Source organism: Panthera pardus, unplaced genomic scaffold, assembly GCF_024362965.1.
Source record: "Panthera pardus isolate Hobbes unplaced genomic scaffold, ASM2436296v1 HiC_scaffold_20, whole genome shotgun sequence".
In the NCBI taxonomy this organism is placed as follows: Eukaryota; Metazoa; Chordata; class Mammalia; order Carnivora; family Felidae; genus Panthera; species Panthera pardus.
In genome coordinates, this window is record NW_026526766.1 from 20,982,390 (window position 1) to 21,009,604 (window position 27,215).

Below are 27,215 nucleotides of genomic sequence, written 5' to 3' on the forward strand. Positions count from 1 at the left end.
GGTCACCCCAGCTGCTTCGTGACTGAGGGTTTGTGCATCAGCTCTTTTACCCCCTAGAAGGCCTGCCCTCCACGTCCTGACATGGTCGTCCTCGTGCGCCTTAAAGTCCTAGCTCAGACATCTCCTGCAAAAGGCCTTGCCTGGCCAGCAGGCTGTACTAGCTCTTTTACCCAGTTCATCTTCTGGCCCGTTAGCCGGTTCTATTTTTGTCACGGCATTTACTGTTTATTTGTTCATGAATGCATCACTCTCCCTTCACTAGCAAGTGAGATCTTGTTCACTTTTCCTGCCGTGTTGCCTAGAACAAATGTAGCTCATCGTGTTCAATAAATATTTGCACAGTAAGTACTCAGTAACTATTTGTTCACTAAACACGCAGCAGTTTATTATGTTTAATAAATATCTGGTTAATAAATATTTGTTAAGTGAACAAATACTCCATTTTGAGCAGTTTTTGTGTTTTGACCCCTGTCTCTCCGACTGGTAGAAAATACACAATCCTGAGTGTCACTCGTAATTTGCTCTTAGGAATTTCATTTAACAGTTTTCTCACCTGTAGGCTGCATGGCTGGAGCAGATAGCCACTAAAACACTATCTGGTTTTCTAATGTATGGTTTCTAAGCTTATTTTTTGGTAACTGAATTTTTTATTTTAAAACTAGAAGGCCTTTTGAGTCATAGTTATTTCTCTAGATTTACATCCCTAGGCTTATATTCTTTTCCCCAGACAGATAAGTAAAAAATAGCAAGTGTTTCTTATTTGTCTTGGGTTAACACTGTGTTAAGGATTCACATGGATTATTTTGTTTAATCTTCACATCAACCCCATGCGGAAGATAGTATTACCCTCTCAGCTTTACCAAAAGTGAAACCAAGGCTCTGAAGGGATAAGTCATTTTCTGCAGGCCGCACAGGAGAGGAAGTGGTGGGACTGGGCTCCAAACTTAGACCAACTTCAGAGCTCACACATCTGACCTTGTCCCTTATTTGTTCCCTCAACTCTGTGTTCTTCTTTCTTTTACACTAGGATCAATGGTCTCTTTATCCCAGGATCCACTATAGGGTTGTCCAGTGTTCAGTGCCCGGAGCTCAGCGAGGGAAATGGAAATGGGGTGTGCCTGATGCACATGCTAATTGGTTAGTCTAAGTTGTCCGAAGTGTATGAGTTGCACAAATTATTTGGCTACTCCTGACTCATCCGGTGTTTCTCCCTGTCTGTTTGTAACGTACTCTCACACGTAAGAATCAAAGTTGTTATAAACACCACTACCAAATCAGGTATTTTAAACCCGGTCCTTGGATCTTCTTGGATATGGGCTGTCCATTAGCTCCCTGAAATTTTGACACAGTTCTGGGTGGGTGGATGGGATATGTGTACATTCTCTAGAGGAGAAGTTTTGGACTTATTTTCCCGGAAGGTCCCATGACACAAAAAATGTATGAGCCTATGTTTTAATGGGAGTGGAGCCATGCAGAATCCTGATGTGAAATAGTAAAATACCTGGCAGAATGCATGCAGCTACAAAGCAGTTGTCTGTAGCGGGAGACATAAAAGGAGACATTGCTAGACAATTGTTCAGAAGCCTGGAGAGCAGGAGCTAGCTTCTACTGGATTTGTTTCTCATATTGCCCAGGGGGTGGGGGAATTTTTTTGAACTGTTGATGGTTTAAAAAAACAAGCAAAAAGGGGCACCTGGGTGTCTCAGTCACTTGAGTGCCTGCCTCTCGATTTGGTTCAGGTCACGATCTCACGGTTCGTGGGATTGAGCCCTGTGACGGGCTCCACACTGAGCACGGCGCCTAGTTGGGATTCTCTCTTTCTCTCTCTCTCTCTCCGCCCCCCACCCCGCCTTCTTTTCTCCCCCTCCCCCGCTCATGGTTTTTTTTTTCCTCTCACTCAAATTTAAAGACAAAAACAAAACAACAACAGAAAACAAAGCTACATTTTGTTGATATCATCACAGATATGGAAAATAAGTTAGCCACGTTAACATTTTAGCTTTAACAGACAGTTAATGATAATGACTGCCTGGAATATTGTTTATATTAAGAGGCATTAACTGGAGCTAGCAGCTCCCTTCATATAGTCCTATTAAAAAAATACAGGCAAGTAAATATTCCTTCAGAATACTGTATTTGTTTCCTGTTCATAGAAGCACCCTTTCAAGTTCTGGGGACACAGTGACGATTAAAAATTGGTCCCTGCCTCTTCGGTGCTCATGATTTCATGGGAGGGGTATATCCAAAGATGGATAAATCATGTTAATCTTGGGTAATGAACCAAGCATCGGGGTAGCAGTTACCCAGTGAAAGCAGATGTGTGAGGCTAAGTGAACTATAGGCAGCCGTGGGTGAGTGAAAAAGGAAGGGGATACTGGCAGAGGAGGGCCAGGCAGAGGGACGTAAGAATCTATAGGGATTGCCAGTATATTTGGGGGAGTCCTATTTTTGAAATTTTTTTATTGTCTTAGGATAAACCGTGTACTTTTTTTTCTGCTTCCATTTCTCCATCTGGAGAAAATCTTGTCCATTCTGCTTGTGAACAGTAACGGCTTCATGAGGTATCGTAATACTACACACTGAAATAATCGTGTTGCTCTAATAAGCAACCGTTAGCACTGACCCTTACAAACCTTTTAAGGAAAACTCAAAATGGTACATTCTTGAACCCTTTTTAAGGCAGCTCCACAGCTGTTCTATGTCCCTTGTGATTTTTATACATCTTTTTCCCTTGGCGGGTTTATGAAAAGGTGACAGTTCACACAGGCACCCGAATTATCTTCTCTGACCAGCAGGGGCAGTGCCGCTGTGGCTCCGAAGCAAAGTGGCAGTCGTGCATTTTCACCCCTGGTGTTTCTTGGTTGTAGACGCATCTGTACAAACGAATATCTGGGAGAAAGAACCGTTGCAAGGAGAAGTTTCAGCTGCTGTCTACCTGGGCGGTTTGGGGTCTCTTTCAGCAAATAGGCACAGACCGGCTTGTGAGTAAAGATAGATGTCAAGGCGGGTTTTGTTGGTTGTTTCTTGAAGGCTCAGCCTGCCTCCTGCTGTGGAGGCTACACCATCTAGGTGCTCTGTCCAGCTGTGGGCCAGTGACCCTGTCCAAGTCCAGCCGTGAGATATAAGGAGATACCTTTTTCTCCTTAACAGAAGGACCCAGAAAGAGAAAACTGCCCTCTTTCTGCGTTTGAACATGGTTGTGTGAGGATGAGATAACACTTGGAGCTTTGGCAGTCATCTTGGTGTGGAAATGGGATATGAGAGAGGCCGTGAGAACCAGAGACATGTTGACTCAAAACCTTGATATTGCCAGGTGATCAGCTAACCCTGGACTTGTTAAGTGAGAAATAAAAACCTCTGTTATTCAGACCACTTTGATTTGGGTATTCCATGACTTGCAGAGGAACTGCCTTAACTGATACATTGTAACACCATGGTGACTCCATATATACATCAAAATCGAAAACAACCTAAATTTTAACCAAACAAATGAGGATCCCTGAAGTGAACTCTCCTATAGCTATGCAGTGACATATACTATGCGGCCGTTACGAGTGATGCAGTCAAAACAGTAAGTAGGAATATGGGAAAAAGTTGTTTGATTCACACTAAATAGGAAAAGAAGAACTTTAAACTTCCAGATAGCATGGTGTTATTTGTGTTTTAAAATGCTTATATGTGCATTCACAGAAATACTCGGACTCATGATTACATTAGCCATAATTTGGCTGGTAGGATTTTGCATGACTTTTAATTTTTTTTATATTCTGCTTGTCTTCCTCATGCACAAAACTGTTCTAATCTAAAGAAGTTATAACTTCTGTGAACCTAAAATTGCTTTATGAAAATGAGGTAATTAAAAAAGAAAAAAGTACGTCATAAAATTGTATCTGTAGGCCCGCCCTTCGTCACTTCCGCCCCATCTGAGTGAACAGGCCAATCTTCCACCCAGTTACTGGGGGCCTGGTGTTAACAAGGGATTCTGGACTCCGTTATCCCTTCTCCTTCCAAAACCGTGTCTTTGCAGTGCTGCCTCACCTTATCTTCACTCCTACTCCTGGCAGCTGACACTGCTGCAACGCTTTTTGCTTTTTGATCTGAATCCCTGTATTACCTCCCAGCTCGTCTCTCTTCTTTCATTGTGGCCACTCTCACAGTCTCACAGAAGCATTCTGCACTTCTAACATTTTCAAATTATTTAATACTCTGGCTCACAATACTGATTCGTCTTTGTTTTAGACTAGTGGAATAAAGTACTCAGAAATCGATCCATTCATATACGTCAGAGGGCCACGCGGATCCATGAGGGGAAAGATGGCCACTAGTAACTATTACTGAGGGGGGATAGTTGGTTATTCTTGTGCAAGAAGTGAACTTGGATCTACTTATCATTTGCAGTGTCGATCCAAAAAGCTTATTAGAGACAGAACTTGATGACTTTCGGGAAAAAAACAAGAAGAATCTTTATCTTGGGGTAGAGAAGTATTTCTTAATGGGTCACAGAAAGCTCAAACCGTAAGAAAAAAAGATTGATAATGTTACCCAGTTAAAATTAAAAACATCTGTGTATTAAAAGGTATCTTAAAATGGAAAGCCAAGCCCAGAAACTGAGAGAAGGTACTGGCCAGCACATGCAGCCACCAAATGATTACAAGCCAGCTTATGCTCATTAAGGAAAACTAAAAGTTCAATGTGAAAGACAAAACAAAACCAAAAAAAAACTCATCACAGCCTCAAGTTCTCCTTATTTTTACGTGAAAGTCTGAAGTCCTTTCTGTCCATGATCTGATTCCCATATTTACATTCTATCCTACTTCTCCCTTGCTCACTGGGCTTCCCCACCAGACTTCATTTTCTTCCTTGGTCACTAAAGTCTACTGACACTTACCTTGGGCCTCACATGTGTGGGTGTTGGCCTATAAAATTCTATACCCCATTCGGTGGGGTGGGAGGATTCCCACTCCACCAAGCGATTCTCCAGCAGTCCAACTCATTTCTGACACTGTCTACCTGGACATAGCTTCCCGCCGCAGCCCCGTAAGACATCTTCCCTCCGCCACTGCCCTCTCCAGGTTGTCACCTGTGTTTCTGATAGTTCCCTTCTTGGGTTCTGTTCATTTGTTGCAGCAGCTCACAGAACTCAGAGAAACATTTTACCTAACCAGATTACCCATATGCATTATAAAAGGATATAACTCAGGGACAGAAAGATAGAAGAGATTCATAAGACGAAGTATGAGGAAAGCGTGTGGAGGTTCCATGCCCTCTCCTAGTGCACATTCTCTCCAACTCTCCATGTGTTCATCAACTGGGAAGTTTCCCTACCCCTATCCTTTTGACTTTTTACAGAGGCTTGGTCTCTGTAATCTGTAATCTGATTGATTAGACCATTGGCCCCTGGTGATGTGACTCCATCTCTAGCCCCCTCCTCTCCCTTGGGGTCAGAGAGTGAGGCTGAAAGTTCTAATCTTCTGATCACATGGTTGGTTCTCCTAGCAGCCACCCCTATCCATCTTTAGGTGGTTTCCCAAAGTCACCTAATTAACGTAACAAAAGACACCTTGGCTCCAGTCTCCTTGCTTAGGAAATCTCTCAAGGATTCTCTGTGCCAGAAATAGTGGACAGAGACCAAATATATAATTCTTATTATAATCACAATATCACACATATCACAGAACCTGGTTCAGTGTTTTTCGAATTGTGAGTCAGACTGAGTGTGCAGTGAAATCAATTCAGTGAACCATAGTCAACATTTTCTATTAAGAAGTAGAAGAGAACAGAAAATATTACAGTGAGCTACACATACTATTTGATATTGTTTGTTAAAATTTTCTTTTGTTTATGTGTATATTCCCTGCACATACACGTGTGTACACATGTAAATAGCACACATAGGAGCTTTGGTCAAGATCTTGGAGAGCAGCACATCTCGGTATCTTCTGCGATTCATTCTACTTTTGAAGGTCAATTGCATGATTATTTGAAGAACCTAATGCGTATCGCTTTTTAAACACAGCTTGACTTTTTAAAAGGACTCTGAAATAACTAAAGAAAACTTCTCTGAGCAAGACACCCTAGCTTGGTGACTTTAATGACTAAAACACAAAATAGAATCATTGGTTTCATTGAGATAATACATTAAAAAATCTCTAAAAAAAATTCTTTCAAAAGCTTAAAGAAGTCTCCAGGAAATTATATTTCTCTTATTAATTTGCTTAGAATTACCTTTCCTGGTAAACTTTGGACCAATTCAGAAAAAATTCTGACAGGATCTCAGATGGGAAATTTAACATAATAAATCGGATTTGGGGGATTTTTTCCCCTGCTTTTCTTGCCGTTATCACTCTGTGAATGAAACTACAAGGTAATCCAATAGAGTCCTTGGCACAGGAGTCACAAGATTACTTGCTTTGCTTGTTACATGTCTTCCCCTTAAAGACCAGCCCAGGGACCGTGAGAAACAGCCACCTCACAGTGATAATCTTCCTTGGGTTGCTCTCAATGCAGGTTCTTTCCAGGGCAGTAAGTCTCATTCATGTTTTAAGTTGTTGGAGTCAGTTACAGATAAACTCCGGTTGAAAAGTTCTTTTCTTTTGTTCTTTTTATTCTTGTTTCTTTCCACGTATTCACTTACAAGCTTTTGCTAAAGATACTTGTTGGAAGCAAGAACTCCCCATCTTTTGGCCAGGAGGGCACATCTTACTGTCCCCCCCCAACAACTACAGGGAAGTGGAAAGAATAGTTGAGTCAACACCGTATACTCATCGCGTAGACTCGGTAGTTAACATTTTGCCTTTTTGTGTGTGCCGAAAGTCACAAGGGCGGTTTGCCTTGTGATACGTCAGCGTGCATCTTGTATGAACAAGGATATTTTCCTATAGAAGGGCGATACAGTTCACACGTCTGTATATATCTAGTGTATTGTTTGTATTCCTAATTCTCAGTCATCACAAAATGTCTGTGGTAGCACATTTTCTTCCTAGCAGTTTCCCCCCAGTCTATGGCTCAATACTCACAGCTGTCTTTGTTACCATCTTCTCTAAGGTACAGCAGTCCCTGAACCATTTACTTTGTGACTTTGACATTTTGGAAGATTCTAGACCAGTCTTAATGGCATGTCTCCTAATCTGGATTTGTCTGATTGTTTCCTCATGTGTAGATTCAGGTTAAGTATTTTTCGTAAAAATACTACCTAGGTGCTCTTGTATATTTACAGTTGTATCACTTTATTGGGGAAGCTCAGTAATCTGTGGGCTGATACTTGACACTTGAATCACTGGGCCCCCCAACAATTTTTTACCCATTGGCTTTAGCCTCTGTTGATGCTGTTAACACATTTGGAGCGGCAAAATGGTAAATTTTAAATTCTTTCTCCTTGTAAGTTAATATTCTGTAAAAAAGAATCCCCCCACCCCACCGTGTGTGTGTGTGTGTGTGTGTGTGTGTGTGTGTGTGTGTGTGTACTTCTGGGTACCTTTTTCCAGTGATAGCAGTCACCATTTATTGAGTGTTTATTACTTGCCAAGCACTGTGCTAAAGGTTTTATGTGCGTGACCTCATAGAATTCTCCCAGCACCCTCAGGGGATAGATTTTAAAACTGTTCCCACTTTTTACGTGAAGAAACTAAGGCTCAGAAATGTTAAGTGGCTGGCCCTTGCCTCCATAGATGGCAGTGATCCCAGCTGGGTGGCTCTGATGCCTCCTCGTTGTGGTACATCCCTGAGTGCCATTCCGGATCTCTTTTCCCAGACTCAGCCCAGCCCCCAAGGCAGTGTCCTCACAGAAGGGCGTCTTCACAGTTCACAGAATGTAGACACCAGCCCAGTCTTGGGCCCCTCCCTGGACTCGCTCCATTTCAGTCTGCTGCCTCCCCTTCCCAGGCTTCTCTTAAGGTCACTGGGTCCCCTGTTGCTTCTCTGTCAGCACAGTGGCTCCTGGTTGGCTCAAGTCACACCCGCTCCGTTGCACACACCTTGGCCAGCCGGAGGAAGGATGTTGTGAATTTGGAAGCCGTTCCCTAGTCCTGGGCCCCAGAATGACCCCCAGCCCCACCTTTCTTTGGGTGCCGAGGATCCCACTCCTGGAAACTTGTTTTTTAAGATGTGTTATAATCTATTACAATTATTATTCTTCATAATGCTTTACGTGCCTCAAGTTTCGCCAGCCCAACAAAACCTCCTAGTTGGCTCATTGTCCCAGTTATCACTCCCCATTAATTTAGGTAGCTTTCTTAACGCTCTATAGTGGGCTCGCCAGGCACTTTTTTTTTTTCTTTTTTTAAAGAAATGAAGGCACTAAGTACGCTCATTGCCGCTGGGGTGGTGGATAAGAAAACTGTCTGGTGTCCAGTTGGAGCTGTCCAGGATTGCCAGGGATCTGTGTTGCACGGAGGCTCTGACTTACCTGCTCCTACTTGGTCACTGGCCTGTCGGGCCCTGGTGCTCCCGCAGCTGGTGTCATTTGATTAAAATAACTCCTTTTTTGCAGTAGGACAACATTTCAAAAGACATTTCCTGTGAACTTGATTCCCTCGCAAGTCCCTTTCTACCCTTGGTTCCAAACTTGAAACTGCAGGGAAATAATTCTTTGTTACAGAAACTCCAGTAAAAAGCTATTAACGGAATTGAGGCTGTGTCTACCACCTCATTGCTGTATATTTTCAGAAGTAATTACTGGCTATTTTTCAAAATTAAATTAATTATCTTAATGGAATGCTTACTTGTCTAAGTTTAAAGTTCACTCCATTTTAACGTTTATTCTCTTCAATGGCCCATCAAGGGAAGGGGGGGAGGATTTTTATTTTGTATTGTGGTTGAGATAAGAGTGTTTTGGGTTTGTTTTTTTCCTCTCCGCCACCCCCACCCCCCTTTTAAATAAGCAACGTAAAGATAGTAACAGTCTAGAGAGCTCTATGAGAGGAATTTTTCCAAGGTATGTATCTTTCTCAGTACCTTTTTCTCAGTTAATGGTTACACAGAGTATATTTTCTTTTAATGTTTAATTGGTACTATAGTCTATGCCCTTCTCTTTGATTTTTGACTGTTTTTTATCTTACAAGTCATTATTTTTCAACTTTTGTTTGTAATTAGAATGGTGATTTATCTTAAATTATTTTAGCGACAGGTCAGTGTTGAACTATGTACTCTACATACATTTCTTTTCATTCTGTCTTTAATAAGGAAGTTTTACGTTTCTTAGCATGACTGTAGGATAAAGTAGTAAACCTTTGCAGGTTAATTGCTCTGTAATTAGCACGGATGGGGCAGAGATCAGAGGACAGAGGACGCCATGGATTCCCCATCAGCAAGCTTTGCTCAGGTTGTAGGGCAGGCCATTAGGTTATGCAACTCTCAGATCTGGAATAATATCCAGTGAAACCTGCGGCCTCTTCCTGGGAACCTGCTTTGAGTTTTCCTCTGTTGATGAGAAGACTTGACAAGAGATTCTTTTTTGTATTGAATTCTTGAATGTTATTTGAAATTTGACAGATTGAAGCCATTTTATTTTTAATCGAGGAAAGGGTGTGGTTCCGTTGGTTGGTTGGTGACTCAGTGCTTTTATTTAAAGAAGACGGTGTCTTGTATGTTTGTTTTATTGACTCGTGTCAGTGTGCACTGCCACTCCACTTCCTTGTAGGGTAGTTTCTAAGTGTGAACTGAGAAAGAAGCCTAAACGTGACCGCTTAATACAGAAAGTGGTCTGTTCATCGATGCAAACATTTTCAAGCGTACTGTATTATTTCTGCATATGTTTTACATTTTTGTCGTATATCTTTGGGTGACTTATTTAATTTCCTTTTTGACTTAAAATTTTGTATTTTAAACACTTGCTTAAAATCACACCTTTCTACAGGGTACCCTACTGAGTGTGCTTTTTTGTTTGATATTTTGTGTGGATAGTGGATGACTTGTGAAATGGGTTCATGGTAGCCCCTTCTCATTCTTTTTTTTCTCTCCTACTCTCCAGGCATATTCTAGTCAACAACGTGACTGTAATTTGAATGTTGCCATTCTTAGGATATTTGAAAGGGCTTTGTAATTTTGGTATGCTGACATGTGAAAAGTCACAACTTCTCAGTGCAATGTGACATCCTAGGACACAACAATGGCATTTAGTGGGAAAACCAGAGCAATCTGAACCAAGTCCGTGATAGTAACAGGAGTACCATGGTAATTACTTAATAGTAACGCGGTACTACTGCGTTAAGTTTTTAGTTTTGATCATTTCTGTGGTTTATGTAAGTTATCAACTTTAATGGAAGCCAGGTCAAAGGTATGTAGGAACTCTTTTCGTATGTAGTGGAAATCTAATTATCCAAAGCTTTAAATGTATGGTCCTGTGACTCAACAGGGGTGAGTTTAGGTGCCAGGGGTACAGAGGCTTGAGGTTGGTCTCTTCTCTGCAGAACTTCTCAGTCTCACTGGCAAGCCCAAGGTCTTCTTAGCCATAAAAAGGTGAATGACAGTACCTTTACGAGGCAGCCCACGCAGTGAATGATGCAGGGAGCCTTGTGAGATAGTAGACACGGAACATTTGAGAGGCCCTTGCAGAACAGGTGAAACAGGAGGTGAGCTGGGATGGGTGACTGACTACAACTTGGTGAAATCAGGGTGAGGTGGTTTTAAGAGATGGGAGATGACAGGAATTGAGGGGAAGAACATCCCAGTGGTGATGCAGGATGAATTCAAGTGAGCTAATGGAGGCTTGCTGTCATCAAAGTATGATAAGGGTCTGCCGGGCATGGTGGTGGTAGAAATTTAAGGAATTATTTGAGAATTGATAGGATTTGGTGATAATGGATATAGGAGCGCAGAAGAAAAACAAATCGATGGTGGTTGATGAACTTGAGCCAGCGGAAGTTACCTAGGGCGTTTGTGTTGAACATTTTTATTTTCCAGGAATATTGGGCTGTCAGGTAGAGTTGTCTAGCAAGAAGTTAGACCTGGGCTACTAGAGTATGGGAGAGGAGCAGACAGTTGTGGACTGTTCTCTTTAGTGAGCAGGAAAAGAAAAAGCTGAAAAGGAAATCTAACGGCTGAGCATTGAGAGAGGTGAAGAGAGGCCGTGGGGTCATTACAGTATTCCTGAAGCAGGTAAAGGAAGGTTTCGGCAAGGAGGGTGTGCGGTCTGTGGCTGCATGTGTGTCAGAGAGAAAGAAAATTGTAAAATCCTGAAATAATTGCTGTCTAGGTGGTCAGTTGTATGAGAAGGGTGGGCCTGGAATCCAAATTATAGGGGTTAAGGAGGAAGAGGGCGTGTGTGTATGTGTGTACAGGAGGGGGTTGCTGAGAAGTGGAGAGAGCAAATTTACACTAGTTTTTAGAAAAGTTTGGCTGTGCAAAATCAAGGATATATCTATACAGGCCAGCAGCTGAAGAGGGCAAAAGAAGGTTATTTTAATTAAATTTAACAAACATTTATCAAATGCCAGTTATGTGCAGGGCACTGTGTTAGGGGCAATGGAGGCCACAAAAAGTGATTAAAATAGAGTGTTTTTTTTCCCTCCTGAAAAAGCGCTACCTCGGGTTCTTTTAGCGTTCACCGGGCAGTTCATCTTAAATCAAATGCTAGGGTTGCTGGTACCCGGCTTGCTAGCAGAAGGACAAGATGGGTGAGAGAACCACCAGAGCAGGAGTAGGGGAGGGAGCTGGAGAATCGACAGCAATGGAAGGGAAGAGGGGCCGACCACAACCTGATGGCCTGGGGAGGTGGGGAAGGGTCTCAGCCTTGGAAGGGAAAAGGGCCCCTCCTTCCTCACAGGTGGACATGGAGGAGGGAGGATCAGGTGGTATCAGAGCTGCTTTGAGGTAGAATAGTGAGTGCATATTGCGCACCAGCCTCTAGGGCTGTGTTTTCTGCCTTTGAAAAGTTCCTGGTTGACTGGAAACATGAGGATGATAGTGTTTCTATTTTGTCCTGCAAGAAAAAAAATAACAGTGAAACACCTGCACCTTTGAAGGTTTGTTTTTGACTGAGGGCTTTTTTTCTTTGCTTTTGCTTTTGCTTTTTTTTTTTTTTTTTTTTGGTCTAATGAAATAGACATATATATTTTGAAGTTGCCCAGATATTCTGAGTCTGGGTGCCTGCAGTGAGCTAGGGTTTGAGTCAGATGTAGACTCCCAGAGTTTAGAGTCGAGGGAAGGTGAGAAGAGAGACACATTTGCAGGCTCTTAATAAATGCTTGCCAGTTGAACTCTGATCTGAGGTAGAAAGTGGCTACACGCCCGACCCATACCCACGAAGTATTAGGCGATTTAGAGGAGAAAGGGAATTGGAGCATTGTGTGGTTATTTCAGTGGAATGAGGTTTTGAAATAAATTTGCCATATATTTACCTAAAGGCCTTGTTTTCATCATAGACATTATTTCGTGCACATCTAGAACATATGATCGTGTGCTCATACTTTTTTGGTCACAACTAAGTGACAGTACATAAAGAGTCATGAACATGATTTTGGCTACTCACATGAAAAAATACATTACTTTGAACTTTGAACTGTCCAGACAGTCCGTGCTTTGCAAGACCACAGGGTGGGTGTGAGTTGGTGGAAAGTCTGGAATGCTGCTCCAGCTTTTCTGTTTTATACACGTAAACTTGCTTTGAAAGTGTCATTACTTTATTGATTGTATCTTAACTGCATGTAGCCAGAAAATAGTTGTGGGTCAATTGGAGAAAAGAGCTAATTAGTGCTATACTTTGACTTTTATAGTCAGACACAGGAAGACACGTAGAGGGGAAGAGGAAGGAAATAAAAGCCACTTGGGGAGGAGAAAAAAATACTTTTTTCATTGAAATATTTTTTTACATATAAATATACGTAATTTTAATTTTTTAGTATCTATTTATTTGAGAGAGAGACAGAGGCAGAGCACAAGCAGAGGAGGCGCAGAGAGAGGGAGACACAGAATCCGAAGCAGGCTCCAGGCTCCGAGCTGTCAGCACAGAGCCCGACGCGAGGCTCGAACTCGTGAACTGCGAGATCATGACCTGAGCCGGAGTCGGATGCCTTCCTGACTGAGCCACCCAGGCGCCCCTACATACACATTTTAAAAAAAGCATTTCAGGATCCTTTTTGCCAGCGAAGGGCAGCAGCATACACCGCCCCACATATTTTTTTAAAAGCTATTTTGTGCAGTCCTACTTGGAAAGATTATAGAAGCCTCTTTGGCTGTCATAGGATAGACCTGACAAGTGATTTATTTAGAGGCATTAATTAAAATGTAATCACTACAGAAGTCAGTCTGAGAATTTCTCAGCGCTTGTTCTCCTCCAGCACTGTTAAGCAGGGTCTCCAGTGGAAGGGGGTTCCTGTTGAGGGACATGTTTAACTTCACGCCCTCCTGTCACCTCCCCCTCCTCCTGCCCACTCCTGGGAGGCAGCAAGGCCTGCCCAGAGCAGTTCCTGTAGCTGAGCTTGATGTGGCCTCTGCTGAGGTCAAGCACTCCCATTCCAGCCTCTCGAGGGCTTTCTCCATGTGTTGCCAGTGTGCTGGTAAAAATGACTTTAAACTCTTGTCAGCGCAGTTACTGGTGCATGCATCACAGTCCCCCTCAGATAAACCTGTCACAACACAGAGGCGGCCGCTAGAGAAGAGTACAAGGGCAGGCCTCTAGCTTTCCATTCGAGCATCACTAAACGTGCACAGAGTGCCCAATTATTTCAGCATTATTGAGCAAGCCTACAGGAGGACCCAGGCCTTGCTACATTAGATTTTCTTTAGTAATTTGCTCAAGTACCGCTGAGGACACTTAAAGGGCTTAAAACGGTGGCTGCAACCAGTTTCCTTTTCTGGGTTGTTAATTCAGGTTTTCTCTTTCAAATTAACTCTTGCTGCATGCTGTGCAGCGGTTCTGGGAGAACTGTTTAACGCTAATTTTCTCAATTTTCAGCTTTTTTTTGGTTCGCCATAACTGCTCTAACAGTTAGTCACGTATATGTTTTGATTAGAAATGTATGATAGCAAGGCCTTATGTTTTGGAGAACAAAATATGAACATTTTGAAGAAATCTGACTTTGGGCTATTAAAAGTTACTTAGCTAATTTCAGTGAGAATTAAGTTCTTCACAGTGAAGTGCAAAATCCCCACATCTAAGGGCATTTCTCCATTATACATCTCCCTCCCTCCCCTTCTAAAAAATAGGTATACAAAAGAGGAACCTTTCCTTCATGGGTGCTGGGTTTTCCATGATCTGTTTGCACCTCTTTTCTTTTGGCGGGGGGTGGGGGGACGTGGAGGTGGGGAACAAGTTCAATATCTGTGTCTCATTTCTCACAGCAGCAACAACTCCAGGCCCAGCATTTGTCACATGGACATGGTCTGCCGGTGCCTCTGACCCCACACCCTTCCGGCCTTCAGCCCCCTGCCATTCCTCCCATTGGGAGCAGCGCTGGCCTCCTGGCCCTCTCCAGTGCCCTGGGAGGCCAGTCCCACCTTCCAATTAAAGATGAGAAGAAGCACCATGACAATGATCACCAAAGAGGTGAGTGATTCCCTCAAGATGTCAATCTGCTGTTACCTGCCTGCCACTGAGGGTGGGTTCTGGATACCGTGGTGCATTCTGGCTCTGGATTTAACTTTACCAGTGACTGACTCGACACAGGATTTCTGCTGGAAGGGAAATTAATGATTGGAAGCAGTCTTTTTCCAAATGATACCCTAGCGGTTAGCAAGAGTTAATGCAGTCCCCAAAGGCAAGGGCTCCTGTTTCCTGGTTACTGCGTTTGACCCCGTGCTACCTCCTATGTTCCCCAAGTCTAGATCAGTAATGAAATCCCACAGTGCTCCATGTTTGAAATAGTGAGTGGCATTAATAGCTCATTTTGACCTCCTCTGTTTTGGGAAAAGACTTACTGATAGAAACTACTTGATAATTTAACAGAGCCAATTATTATTTATAAATCAGATCAGCCTATCTGGTGCGATAAAAATCTTGCAGGTGAGAAAACAATTTTAGTAGTCTTAGTACTTGAGAAAGTGCAGCCCAAATTAAATCTGTTGATTTAACTACCTCTCTCACACAGGCTGTCTGGAAGCATGAAATGAACTCATCTCTTCCTAGAAGAACAGCACAATTGTTTATGCAAATAATTGATTTAAAGGACAGTTGTGCTCCTTCTAGATTGGTTTCTTCCCTCCGTTAAAGTATATGAGATATTTTGATGTGACCGTCTGTTTGTATGGTGCTTACCGATAATTTTTATTATTCAGTGGCAGAAAAGTAAACGAGGAGATTTCTCCCAGCATTCCTTTGTGGGAATTTAGTTAGCACAAGGGTGGTTCATTCGTTAGAAGGGTGTGGTTGTAATTAAAACTTCATATCTACTCCTCTTTCAGTGTCATTACCATGAATTACAATCTTGGGTAAATGATTTTTATCACCTAAACATAAATTTCCCATCTCTGATGTTGGAAACACTGTAATATTGTCATCCAGTTACCTAAATGCTGTGATGCAGAGCTGAAGCGTGACTATAAACATCTTTATAAGTGGACAAGTCAATAAGGAGTATAAATAATCTGAGTATCCAGCTTTGGCCTCTTAAATTGTGTTAAAGGTAGATTGGCACTTTGCGTGTGGATCTGGTCGAATGGCATTAATAATGAACTTGAGTGCAAAGTTGCCATCTGTGCCATTTATTATTTAGCAGAGATCAAGTTTGATAAATGGATAATCTTATGTAAACTAACTGGTACTTTTCTTTTCCCTTCTTCCCACCACCTGTGTTGCTGCCGTTTTGCCTGTAGACAGAGACTCCATCAAGGTAGGACTCAAACCCACAGATTAAGGAATGGCTTACTAGGTCTCTGAATGATTTGAATAAATCTAGAAATGGAGTCTTCAAAATGTACAGAATGATTTGGTGGGCTTTACCAAATAGTGGTCAGCTGCATTTTTTGACTGTTTTCAGTTGTGTGTGGGAGGTTTTTGAAAATCTCAGTCTTACTTTTCTGTCACAATCTGATTTATAGACCAAGATTGTCCTACAGGAGATCTGGCTTGCAGTGCTCATTTTATTACGTCTTGCTGTGTGACGAAGAATAACTACTTCTTTTCACTTAGGCTTTGGCTGTAAGATAAATAATAATGAAGAGTAAATAAATTGATTTATGAGAAATGTACCTTAGTCTCATTTTAGAAAACAATTCCATCCTACAAAACTCCTTAACAAAACATTTGTTTTAAAGCGTTTTTCTTCGGGGCGCCGGAAGTAGCTCAGTCGGTTAAGCGTCCAATTCTTAATATTGGCTCATGTCACGATCCCAGGGTTGTGGGATCGAGCCCCGTTTGGACTCTGCTCTGAGCGTGGAGCCTGCTTGGGATTCTCTCTCTCTCCCTCTTTCTCTTTCTCTTTCTCTTTCTCTTTCTCTTTCTCTTTCTCTTTCTCTTTCTCTCTCAAAATAAATAAATAAACTTAAAAAATTTTGTTTGGATCTAAAAGGCATGACCCCATTAATAACATCTTGTTTCCTGGTATAATAAGGTATTCTCCTTAAGTTTTGCATCTCTCTTATCTGCCTCTATATCTCTTTATAGACAAGTTGTAGGGAAAGAGGAAAAGTATTGGGGGCCTAATAATTTGGATGTGGTTGTGTAACCCCAGAATGGGATGTACTCAGGATGCCTGAATTTATATAGTAAGCAAACAAGAAAAACAGGCCACCACGGCAGGACATGAGGAAAATATGAAAATTGTTCGATCACTTTTGAGCCAGCCACGGTGTAAATATGCCCGTGTGTTATGCATAATTATATATGTAATATGTACTGTATTTTGTACAGATTAGAAGGAAAGCATAGTTCTCAAGCATCGGCCAATGCACAGATGCTGTCAGTTCTTTTCCTTATATTTTGCAACAGTTGATTGTTGTGGATTATAAGCAGCTCTGTCTCTTGTAGTTTTTAATGAAGTTATGTTTATGAAGACTAAAATCTTCCCCTGAAACCACATGTGCTCTCCCTTTGAACGCCTCTTGACTCCTTGTCCTTTTTTCCAAAACCCTTACATAATGGAAAATAAAAATTAAGTGTATCTATTTTACCCTTCAAGAGTCTTTGTAATTTGAAAGGGCATCTGCACACCCATAGAAATGTCAACATTTACAATTGAAACTGCACACACTGAACTATTTACTTACGCTTTTACAGTTGTGTATTTTGTTGTAGAATATGCATATCAGTATGTAGATTTTTTAAAAGAGCAGTTTTAATCTGAGTGTGGTAAGTGTTCCACACACGTGTACTTAGAAGTAGTGAGTAAATGCATCCACCAGCATTAGCTGATAGCAGCCCTTGGAAAGCCTGTCTAGTTACTCTGAGGCCAGGCATATAAACACTCCCTGCCTTCTTATGATAAATACATACCTTCAGGCAGGCCAGTGAACTAAACAAAAGCTCCTGTCCTGCCCCACTCTCAGAAGACTATGAAAATATTTATACTCCAGTGCACACTTTTGCGTCAATTACATTTTATATTCCCTTGTGCCAGAGTAGGGTGTATTTTGAAATCATCTATAATCATTCGGGATGAGTCTGGGAGTGAGTGTCTATATAGCCAGCAGCCAGGGGGAAAACAAAAAGCAAATAGAAGTGGATGATTTTCCTTGATTTATTATGGAATGGTAGCTATAAATAGATGTTTCTTGTCGGTTACCGTTCTCAAATTGGAAGTTGTGTCAGCTTTGGGGTTGTGCTGTGGCTTTGCAAGGTGAAACAAGTTTGCTGATTTTCGGCAGTGTGTTCTGTGATGCTCAGGGAAAGTTAGTTGCTTGTTCCATTGATCGTCCTCATCCTCCCTTAAGTGGCTCCTGGTTAAGAGGGGCTTTTTATGATTGTCTGCTGTGTGACTCGAGATGGTTTTTTATCAGCCGGAGCGTGCCAGTTGCCTGCAGCTGGAGTCAGGCTTGTATGAAATAATTTATTCATGCAGGATAATGCTCCTTAACATTTAACAGGTAATGAACGTGACATAAATTTCCTTCTTGCTTTTAATTTTTCCCTTTCCTCTTCTAATGTGCAAACAGGCAGCTCTGGTGCTCTAAATAATAAGTAATTTTTGGCCATCTGTCAAAAGGAAATTTCAATACAAATTTAAATTAATGGTGCCTGAAATTTTTTATAGCTCCTCTAAAAGCCTCTAATGTGCAGAAAATTCTGAATCTGCTGGTAGTAATTAGTGTTGCATGTAATGAGGATGTGGGCAATGTTATACAGCCCCAGTGTAACATTTTGATATGGTAGCAAAATTTTGATTTATACAAGGTTGTGGATGGGTTTAATTGTGAGAGACACTTTAAAATGTTTTCTTGACGTTACAGATTATTAAACAGGGCAGATTTCAGAATAGCTCATAAAATGTAATTTAAACTTACTGTAAAGATTCAGATAATTAAGGTGCCTTACCTTTTTAGATGTCGAGTAAAATGAGAAAAATTCACTTGTGAAAGTGTTGGGCCTTTTTCTTCCTTTTCCTTTCTCTTCTTGGAGGTTCTGTGGCCACTAAACCTATGCTATTGGCTTTATTGATCTTGTTTTCTATAGCTCCAGTAGCCAAGTTCATTCCTAAGCCTTTTATTTACAGATCTGTATCTGAAGTTTTTCAACAAGGGTGGAGAAGGTAAATATGGACCTAAACGAGAAAGCACTGTAGAAGCCCAAGAATCGGTTTATTTGGTGACGAGAAACCAGAACGGGGTGTATTGTAGGGCTGTTGACGCGAGGGCCCAGGGCACCTGCTTTTCGTTTGGCTCTCTTTAACTCCATATGCCCAAGCCTGGGTCCCAGAAACACAGACCGTGATCCACTCTTATCCTTAGTGGTAGGTTGGAAGGCCCAAATTTAGCTCTCCAAGAAGCTCCCGCAGTGGGGCTCCCACTTCTCTCTCCTGACCGGGGGCTTTCTCACCATCTTCCGGCACATACGGTACCATTTCTCTCATGCCTTGAAGCATCATAAGCGAAACCAAGGGAACATTCTCTAGTGTGGTGGAACCTCGCACTGCCCGTGCCTCCTGAGGGTAAAGGGGTAAAAGTTGGTTGGCTCCAAAGTGGCATTCCCGTATACTGCCAGGAGCTGCCCAGTTGCTGGTGGCACCAGTTCATGAAGAGAAATCATTAGGCTCCTCACATCACTCTCCCATTTTTCTCTGAGCGGCTGATGGTGAGGATGATGAATCAGAGGTATGAAGGCCAAGTTACCCAACACTTGGTAGGAATTTGAGGTTGAGCAATTAGTCTTATTACCCCCAAATGTCTATACAACTCTGCTACCGTCTCGCAAATGACAGATACCCAAATCAAGACCAGCTTAAATAGAAATAGAAAAATAGCAAAATTCACTCTCACCAACTATTGGTAAAGTCCGTGGCCCCTCTCAAATTGGTATTGTGCAAACTTGGTGATTTCATTAGTCCTTTTAATACATATTATGTATCCCAAATGCAGTAACCTCCTCGAGTCAGACCTGTGAAGGATTTGCCATGTTTTTTGGTAAAATACAGCACAAGTACATTTGTTTCCTCCAAAGTGGTGGTGGTTTTATCTTACTATTTTCACTGGATTGTTTTCCCCAAAATGCCATGTTCATCTTGAGAGTATGATCATCTTTAGTGACTTGTACACTGCCAGATTAATCTCCAGAAACAGCATGCCATCGTAAAATGCCGTGTTTATGTTTCCACACAGTCCGCCAATATGGCACTTACAATTTTTGTAAGTCTTGCTAGCATAAGTATGGGTGGTGCACTTTATTTTTCTAAACTTACACGTAGTTATTTTTCAACCAAAATGCTTTTCGGTGAGCGCATATACTGTGTTTTCCCTCCATTTCCTACGTGAATTCTTTTTGTTTGTTTGTTTCACGGTTTTCAGAATGATCTGCTCATTAGTCGTATCTAAGCAGTGCTTGTGTATTCTGCCTCTGCTCTATTTTGGTGTTCATTCTATGTAGATGATTAAAACATCATACGTTGCTTTTCTTCTTGCTTCCAATTCTTTCCTGTTGGCAGTAAAGGTTTGTCAATGGAGAATTAGACTAAGACTGTTTTTATATAAAAATTAAAGTGTATGATTCAGGCCAAGAAAGCACTTTTACCTCATTAGTTGGGTGTTACAGGTGAAAGTGGGCTTTTAGCTTGAATTAACAGAATGATTACTTCTGTTTGCCACTTTACTTGGTACACCAAGACTTAATGGTTAAGGTTCTGTTCCAGGATCTTGTGTGACCTATATGATTTGATGATGTTTTTTTTTCCTGTCTCAAAGGAGTATCAGTCTGAAAAAAGCGTGCCTTTTATACGTTTAACCCTTTGGCATGTCTCGTGTGGGGGAAAGTGGAGAAGAAGCCACTTGAGAAAGAAGAAAGGGGGACCAGTGCGAGAGGGGATAACCCAATGGCCCAGTCAGTTTTGTTTTTAACGCTGCCCCCCCTCCCCGCCCCTATGCACCTGTTTAAGATGGGAATGTTTGGCATATTACCGTGTGGGAGAAAGCTTGATGGGATTGATTCCCATCTTTCATTACTGTAGACTTTAGAAGGACATGTTATAGAAAGACAAAGGCATAAAGTGATAGGAGACTAGATTAAAAAGAGGAGTAGATGAAATCTATAAAACACTAGCGAGACGGTATAAACAAAACACCACCAGCACTAAACCAAACTCTCCCGGAGCCTGCATTGTCTCCTCTTTTCCCCTCAGGCATCAGTACTCTGAGAAAAGGATGTATCTAAATAAGGGCTGTAACTCGGACACTGCAGCTTATCCGCTCTAACGTAGGGAAAAATACGGTGGATTTCTTTAAATAATGGGCATTTTTTTGGTAACCGTAATGCCTTTAATCACTCGGTAAAAATAATTATTTGATAGCTTCTAATATCCAGCCTACAAGCAAACTTCTTTGATGATTTCCAATAATTTATTTGCTTGAAATGGGGTCCAAACAGGATCAATTTCATTTTGTTGTAATACCCTCAGGTTTCTTTTAATCTAGGTGTTTCCTTCACTTTTAAAATTTTCCCTCTGCCACTGACTGGTTGACGAACCTGGCCTGGGCTTCCTGTAGAACGGTCCATATTCTAAATGTCTCTTTGTGCTTCCTGGTGGTGGCAAGAATACTTTCTGCTGAATCGTACCGGGAAATGTCTTTTTCTTACGATGGGAGAATGGGTAGAAGAATGACCCCTTGGTTTGCGTGTACGTGTTGGCGATGACCAATCTAATGAGGTTTATTAATACACAAAGGTGTATTACAAATGATGCTGATCGTTGATAAATGGAATTCTCTTTGTGTCCCTTAACCTTCACACACACACTGTGATGTATTTGAAATCCAACTCCACTTTCCCAACATAAATATGACTCAAGATGGGCTTTCAAAAATAGGTTTTTAAGTACGATTTTTAAAATATGTTAAGTACATCTGTTTCCTTGTGCGTGGTGTCCTACATGCCCTGTGCTCCAACAGAATAAAGTTCTCTCCCACTAAATTTTTAGCTCCTTGAGGGCAAAAATCTTAATCTTCTTTGTGGAACTGTATAGGATGACACATCAAGGATTAGTTAAGAAGGGAATTGTAATAGAGTTAGGAAAATCCTGACCCTGCTAGGAATCCTCTCTCCCTCTAGGTTAAGCTGTGTCACAGTGGCAGGTCCCTGGATCGCAAAGCTATTCTGCTAGGTATTTTTTTCAAGCATTTGGAATGTAGATGTTTTCTTAGGTAATTTAATTCTGCCCTACAAGTGAACTTTACAATAAAAATCTTATACCATAGGGTATGTTTCATTAATAAAGTTGGCCACACCATTAGCCAAATAAATACAAGTGGCAGTTTTATTTCATTTTGGGAGTGGGGTGCCTAGGGGATAGTTTAGTGTTTTAAAGTAGGCTTCTCAAGCATTTAATGTTTAACTCTTCAGTTTTCCAAAATAAGATGGTAATTTGTAATGAAATGTTTGAGTATCATTGTTGCTTTTCTGTTCTTTGTAGAAGTATTTGTTTCTAATGTGCATTTTACTATGTAGAGTTACCTTATCGAGGGACAACTGGGAACTTTTGTTCTGTGGGTTTATGATGCAGTAATTTGTTCAGTATTAATTGATACCTGCCTCCAGGCGTGTAAGCTGTGTGAAATGTAACAGGTGCCCTAATTCCAGAAAATATGTTGTAATTGTTTGTTTGTCGAACGGATGAATAAATATCTTTAGGGCATAGCTGGTCCTCAGGTGGCAGGCACAAATGGATTAATGATGTGACTGGGGGAGAGGTGCCGCTCCTTTGCTGTGCCCTCCTCCCCCGATCACCCAGGCAGAAGGAATAATTACGGGGGGTGGGGGTGGGGGGCTTCTTCCCCAGCTGATTTTTGGCAAGGGTGGTTTCTTTATCTCCATGAACCATCCCTCTTCGTTATTAGACATTTTCATCCTGATGTTTAACGTGTCTAATTTGCTTACTTAGAATGCATTTCATCTCTTGAAAAGTTAATATCTAACATTTCAGTTTTGTGGAAGGGCCTGAGATTAATTTTACTGGCCCTTGAATTTCAAAAGTGTTTGTTTCTTCAAATGTAGATAGTTCTTGCAAAAAAAGTATTCCAAAGAATTGTTCACCATCTTTTTTGTGTTTTACAGTAACACCCATAACCTACTCTGGCAAAATTATAAAACCACTCAGGGTGGCTGTGCATTCGTGCCTCTCATGCTTTGTTGGATCATTTTTGCTGGAAATCATTGTATTTACTTGTATCCAACTTCCGTATTTTACTCTGTGGTGGTTTAAAGTAATTCATGTGTGTCTGGAGTTCAAGACTCCCTACGCCTGAGGGCCATCACTACTAAGGGTTGTAATGTCAGGTGTAGAGAGGAGTCTTATCTAATTATGGCCATGCCAGCCACGTTGGGGCAGGATTGAACACCATTCTGGTGTCGTGACAGAGGAGTAGAAAGGAAGGGTGCTGAGGGCTGAGAAGCGCTTTCTGCAAGAATTTTAGATTCCTTTAAATAAGCTTGTCATTAAATGACAGTAATAAAATCGTATTTTGAGACTCAATAAATGCTGCTTAGATCTGCCAGATCGGAAGTTTAAATGTTAGCGTTGAACTGCTTCCTTGTTTTCCTTTGAATCTAAAAAGTGAACAAAAGTACCGTTACTTTAGCTTTATCAGATGCATTACTCGGAACCAATCCAGTTGTTTCTGTATGCTTTAGAAAGCATGTCCGGCTTCCAGCACTAGTCCCGTAAGTTAGTTAGATTCCTGTTTCTTTGCGATGGCTGAAGGTGGTGGATAAACACGGTCCCCCCCACCCCCGGGTCCAGTGCCTCCCGTAGCCGTGCAGCTTCAGCCGCAGGCTGCGAACAACAGCATGCCCTTGCACGAAACCCACCCCTGCGTCATCTACCTTTCTTCCCTCGCTGTTTAATATTCCATCCCCTCCTCAACCTCTGAATGTTCAAGAAAAGCTTACACTTTCCTTTCCTTCACACCCCTCGCCCCCGTACTGAATTGCAGTGAGGTGGAAGTTAAAATGTCTTAAGCATTATTGTTGTAAGTGAGCTTTCTTAAGACGGTGATAGGGTCGAGCGAGGGGAATTCTTTTTCATGGAAATGGCCTCATTATTTAATTGTATCACACCCTAAGGATTCTTGAATTTGTCTTTCAAAATTGGTGTTTTCCAAGTTGCTGAGTATTCAGATTTTTAAGGGGAAGAGGAGAGGGGAGGGGGAAGGTAAACAGGTTTAGCGATGCCACCCAATGAGAGAAGCTAGTAGGCAATGTAATGACGCCTTGTTTTGATTTACTCTTTCCTATGGTCATTTTAATTCTAGAAATTTTTGAGTAGTCTCTTCATTTATCTTTCTTTAAACTTCTGTTTTCTTGAGCGACATTTGGCCTTTTGAACAACAAAATAAAATTGGAAATGCTAATGTTTTGAGCCAACTAAAGGCGGAAAATAAAAATGTCACCATGGTAACAAAGCTGCTTTCTAGATGGTTTCCTAAGATATGCCTGAACTAGAAGCAGATGTCTGATTTGAGAATCTTGCCTCCTTCAATGTAAACAAATAACTTCTGGGCAGGTGTTGGAAATAATATGGAAATCCTATTAAGGGGCCCTGGGTTCCTGTCAGTCAGGAAGCCCGTGCCACAAAAGGGCTGGTTGTCACATAAAGGAGCAGAGTAAATTCTCATTAGGCTTGAGCTTTTCCCAGGAAATGATTGTCTCGGTGTGTTCTTTCTCCTGTGAATCTGAATGTAAGCTGTTGCTTCTATTGATCTATTCACTGGCTTTATTTTTCTCCTCTTCATTCCAGATCCTCCCTCGCCCAGCCAGCCTGTATTCTCCCCCTCACCCACCCCTTCCCTTTAGATTAACACTTGATCTGTGCTACTGCCCTGAGAGTTGTGACATTTGTGATTTTAACCTCCCGCCCTGGGGTGGGGTGTGGGGGGAGGGGACGTCAGTCTCCATCCCGGGCCCGTTGGACAAAGAACCGGGCTGATTAGGCCGCCGCCAGCGGCTGTTTGGAGCCAGCACGGTGAGCCATGGCCAGCCCTGAATGCTGTGCTGTGTACGTTTACTTGGAGTCACATTTGTGTTAATTAAGCAGAAACTAAAAGCGTGAAGAGACAGCACTTCGTGAACTTTTGAAAACCTACCTAGTTGTTTCGGTAAGCCTCTAAAACTGCCTGAAAACGGTAGCCACTGGCCACGTGAAGCATTACAAATTTAAATTTGTTGAAATGAAATAAAATTTTAAAAACTAGCTTCGTGGCAGCAGCTAGCCACGCTTCCGTGTGCTCAGTAGCGTATGTGGCTGCCGCGACTGCCTTTCCAGTGCAGGTGTGGAACAGTCCCATCATTACAGAAAGTTCTCTCCCCTGGGAAGAGACTTTGGCCTGACAAGGCTTGCTGGTCCTGCTGGTTAAAACCAACTGTGATATTCAGCAGCAAGGGTCTTTCCCGAGCATAGGAAGTCGGGGGCATATGCACGTTTTGGTTTTTGTAGTAGCTTCTGTGCTGCTCAGAAATCGTTGGTGTGGTCGGCGGCACTACGAATAGAGGGATTTTTAAATGGTTGTAGGTCTTTTTTTCCCTAGTGCAACTGGTTGAGCAGTTTAACGTGGATCTTCCCAAAATGGACCCCCAGGAGATACATTTTAATGCTTCTAGGTAGAAAGTTGGGGCAGTTTGGTGGTGGTGGTGGGAGGGTTTGAAGGCTGTGCATAACGATGCCTCTTCATAATGCTCAGAAGGTTAAATGTGGATAAGCACAAAACAAGGCTTCAGAAAAGCCACACTATTATTATGCAGCATTTCTCGGACTATAGTCCCCGAGACGCACTTCATAAAGCCAATAAAGCTCGCACTGGTGGTCTCCCGTTGCCCTAGCAACGGACCATGGGGCACAGTGTATGTGAAATGCATGAACATCTGTGAATTAATCTTTTTTAGTTTGTTCTTTTCTTGGCACTGATTGGGCCACTCTGGCTTGTGCCTGTGACACTGTGTGTGGAGGGGTAATCTGGAGCGGTCCCCAGGGTCTTGCCCTAAAGTGGATGGTGGGATGGCCAGCGAAGGGAGATTGATCCTGCCAGTGCATTCAGCAGCAGAGGGATTTGGCCTGACAGCACTCTCGGTGGGATGTTATTAGCTTACTTTCTGGTGCATGGGGAAATGAATAAAAAATTTTCTAGTAAATCTGGGCATTATTGGGTTTATTGGGCTGCCCTGAAAAAATAATCTTTGGAGAAAATTGAAATAATCGCTTGTGTTTATACCACAGTGATCAGGACTTGACCGGCCTCTGAGTTACCCCCCACACCCTTGCCCTAGCCTCAGGCCGAGCCTCTGCCCGGGGATTATAACCAAACCATATTGGGCTAGTCAGAGGGAGGCTCCCGAATTGGGTGCTTAGGCTGGAATCTGTTTTCATAATAAAATCTGGTAGTAACCTAGTCTGCCCCTATTTAGGAAATTTTAAACTGAGCTCGTGACATTTTTGCCCTTGGGAACATCGAGCAAACTATGACTAATAGAGAATTAGAGAGTGGGGCGTCCAGCAATAATACTTTGGTTAGATAAGTTACACCCCCAATCCTAACAGGATTATCTTCAGTTCTTCCCATTTTCAAACTGGCGCCCTCCTTACAGATTGTAGCACGTTCCGCAGACTCTGTGCTCAGTTCCTCCTGTCAGTGACAGATGCTCACTTGTGAACTGTTTGGCTCACCCTTGTCGTTTTCAATTCCCTTCTTCTCTTCCTTTTTTCCTTATTCTCCCTCATTTTGGTCTCCCTCCATTCTTCTTTGTGGCTCCACCTGTTTCCTTCCTGGGGAGGAATGAAAGAATACTACATATGAAAGGTGTCCCAGGTTGGATGTAGTCTGTGCTTAGTATGTAGGGTGAGGAATTGCTTTAATAAGTGTGTTAAGATATAAGTCCATGGTGGGGCGCCTGGGTGGCTCAGTCGATTAAGCGTCCGACTTTGGCCCAGGTCATGATCTCGCGGTTCGTGGGTTCGAGCCCCGTGTCGGGCTCTGTGCTGACAGCTTGGAGCCTGGAGCCTGCTTCGGATTCTGTGTCTCCCTCTCTCTCTCTGCCCCTTCCTAGCTCATGCTCCCACTGTTTCTGTCAAAAATAAATAAATAAACTTAAAAAAAAAAAAAAGATAAAAGTCCATGGTACCTGCTAGTCCATATGATTTGCTTGATTGTCATTCATATTGAGGGTCATCTAAGTAGAAAGAACTGTCATTGGGTATGTTTGCCTTTGGATATTAAAAACACACAGCTGAACTTCTGTAGCTGGACAGTTTTCCTGATTTTCTTTTGACAGCTTACCCAGCTTACCCCAAATTATTATCTTAATGGTTCCTGACTTTGAAACCTGTGTTGGTGTTGGTGTTGATAGATGAGCTTGAAAATTGAGCAATGCGGTCAAAATAAAATATTGAAAGTTTGTTGGTAGGTATTGATTTGGCAGCTGGAGGGCAAATAGACCTGCACTGCGCCTTTGGGGGTGTGTGGTGGAGATTAGATACAATCCCTTCCCCTCCAGTTGTTTTCCTATTAAAGTATGGGACAGATATGCTGCCTTCTGAGTAGAATAAAATATATTACTGGACAGTTCCCCTTCGTTTTTCTGAGCTTCTGGTTGGTCCTGAATTCTTTTAAAATGTACATATAAAACTAGTCTACAATGATTGGAGGACAGCTTTTGA

The 27,215-nt window shown here is 42.1% G+C and overlaps 1 protein-coding gene across 14 annotated transcripts in view; it reads left to right on the forward strand.

The window, feature by feature from the left end:
• TLE4 (TLE family member 4, transcriptional corepressor) overlaps positions 1 to 27,215 on the forward strand; it is a 140,993-nt gene that overhangs the window by 55,782 nt on the left and 57,996 nt on the right. For 8 of the 14 annotated variants that reach the window (XR_002084081.2, XM_019463537.2, XM_019463534.2 and 5 more), the window contains 2 exons: positions 14,278 to 14,482; positions 15,748 to 15,764. Coding sequence is in view for 13 of the 14 variants with exons in the window: in XM_019463537.2 (XP_019319082.1) it covers positions 14,278 to 14,482; positions 15,748 to 15,764 (222 nt within the window). In the remaining variant the exon portion in view is untranslated. The remainder of the gene's footprint in view (positions 1 to 14,277; positions 14,483 to 15,747; positions 15,765 to 27,215) is intronic. The other 6 variants (XM_019463540.2, XM_019463538.2, XM_019463535.2 and 3 more) reach the window with 1 other exon arrangement.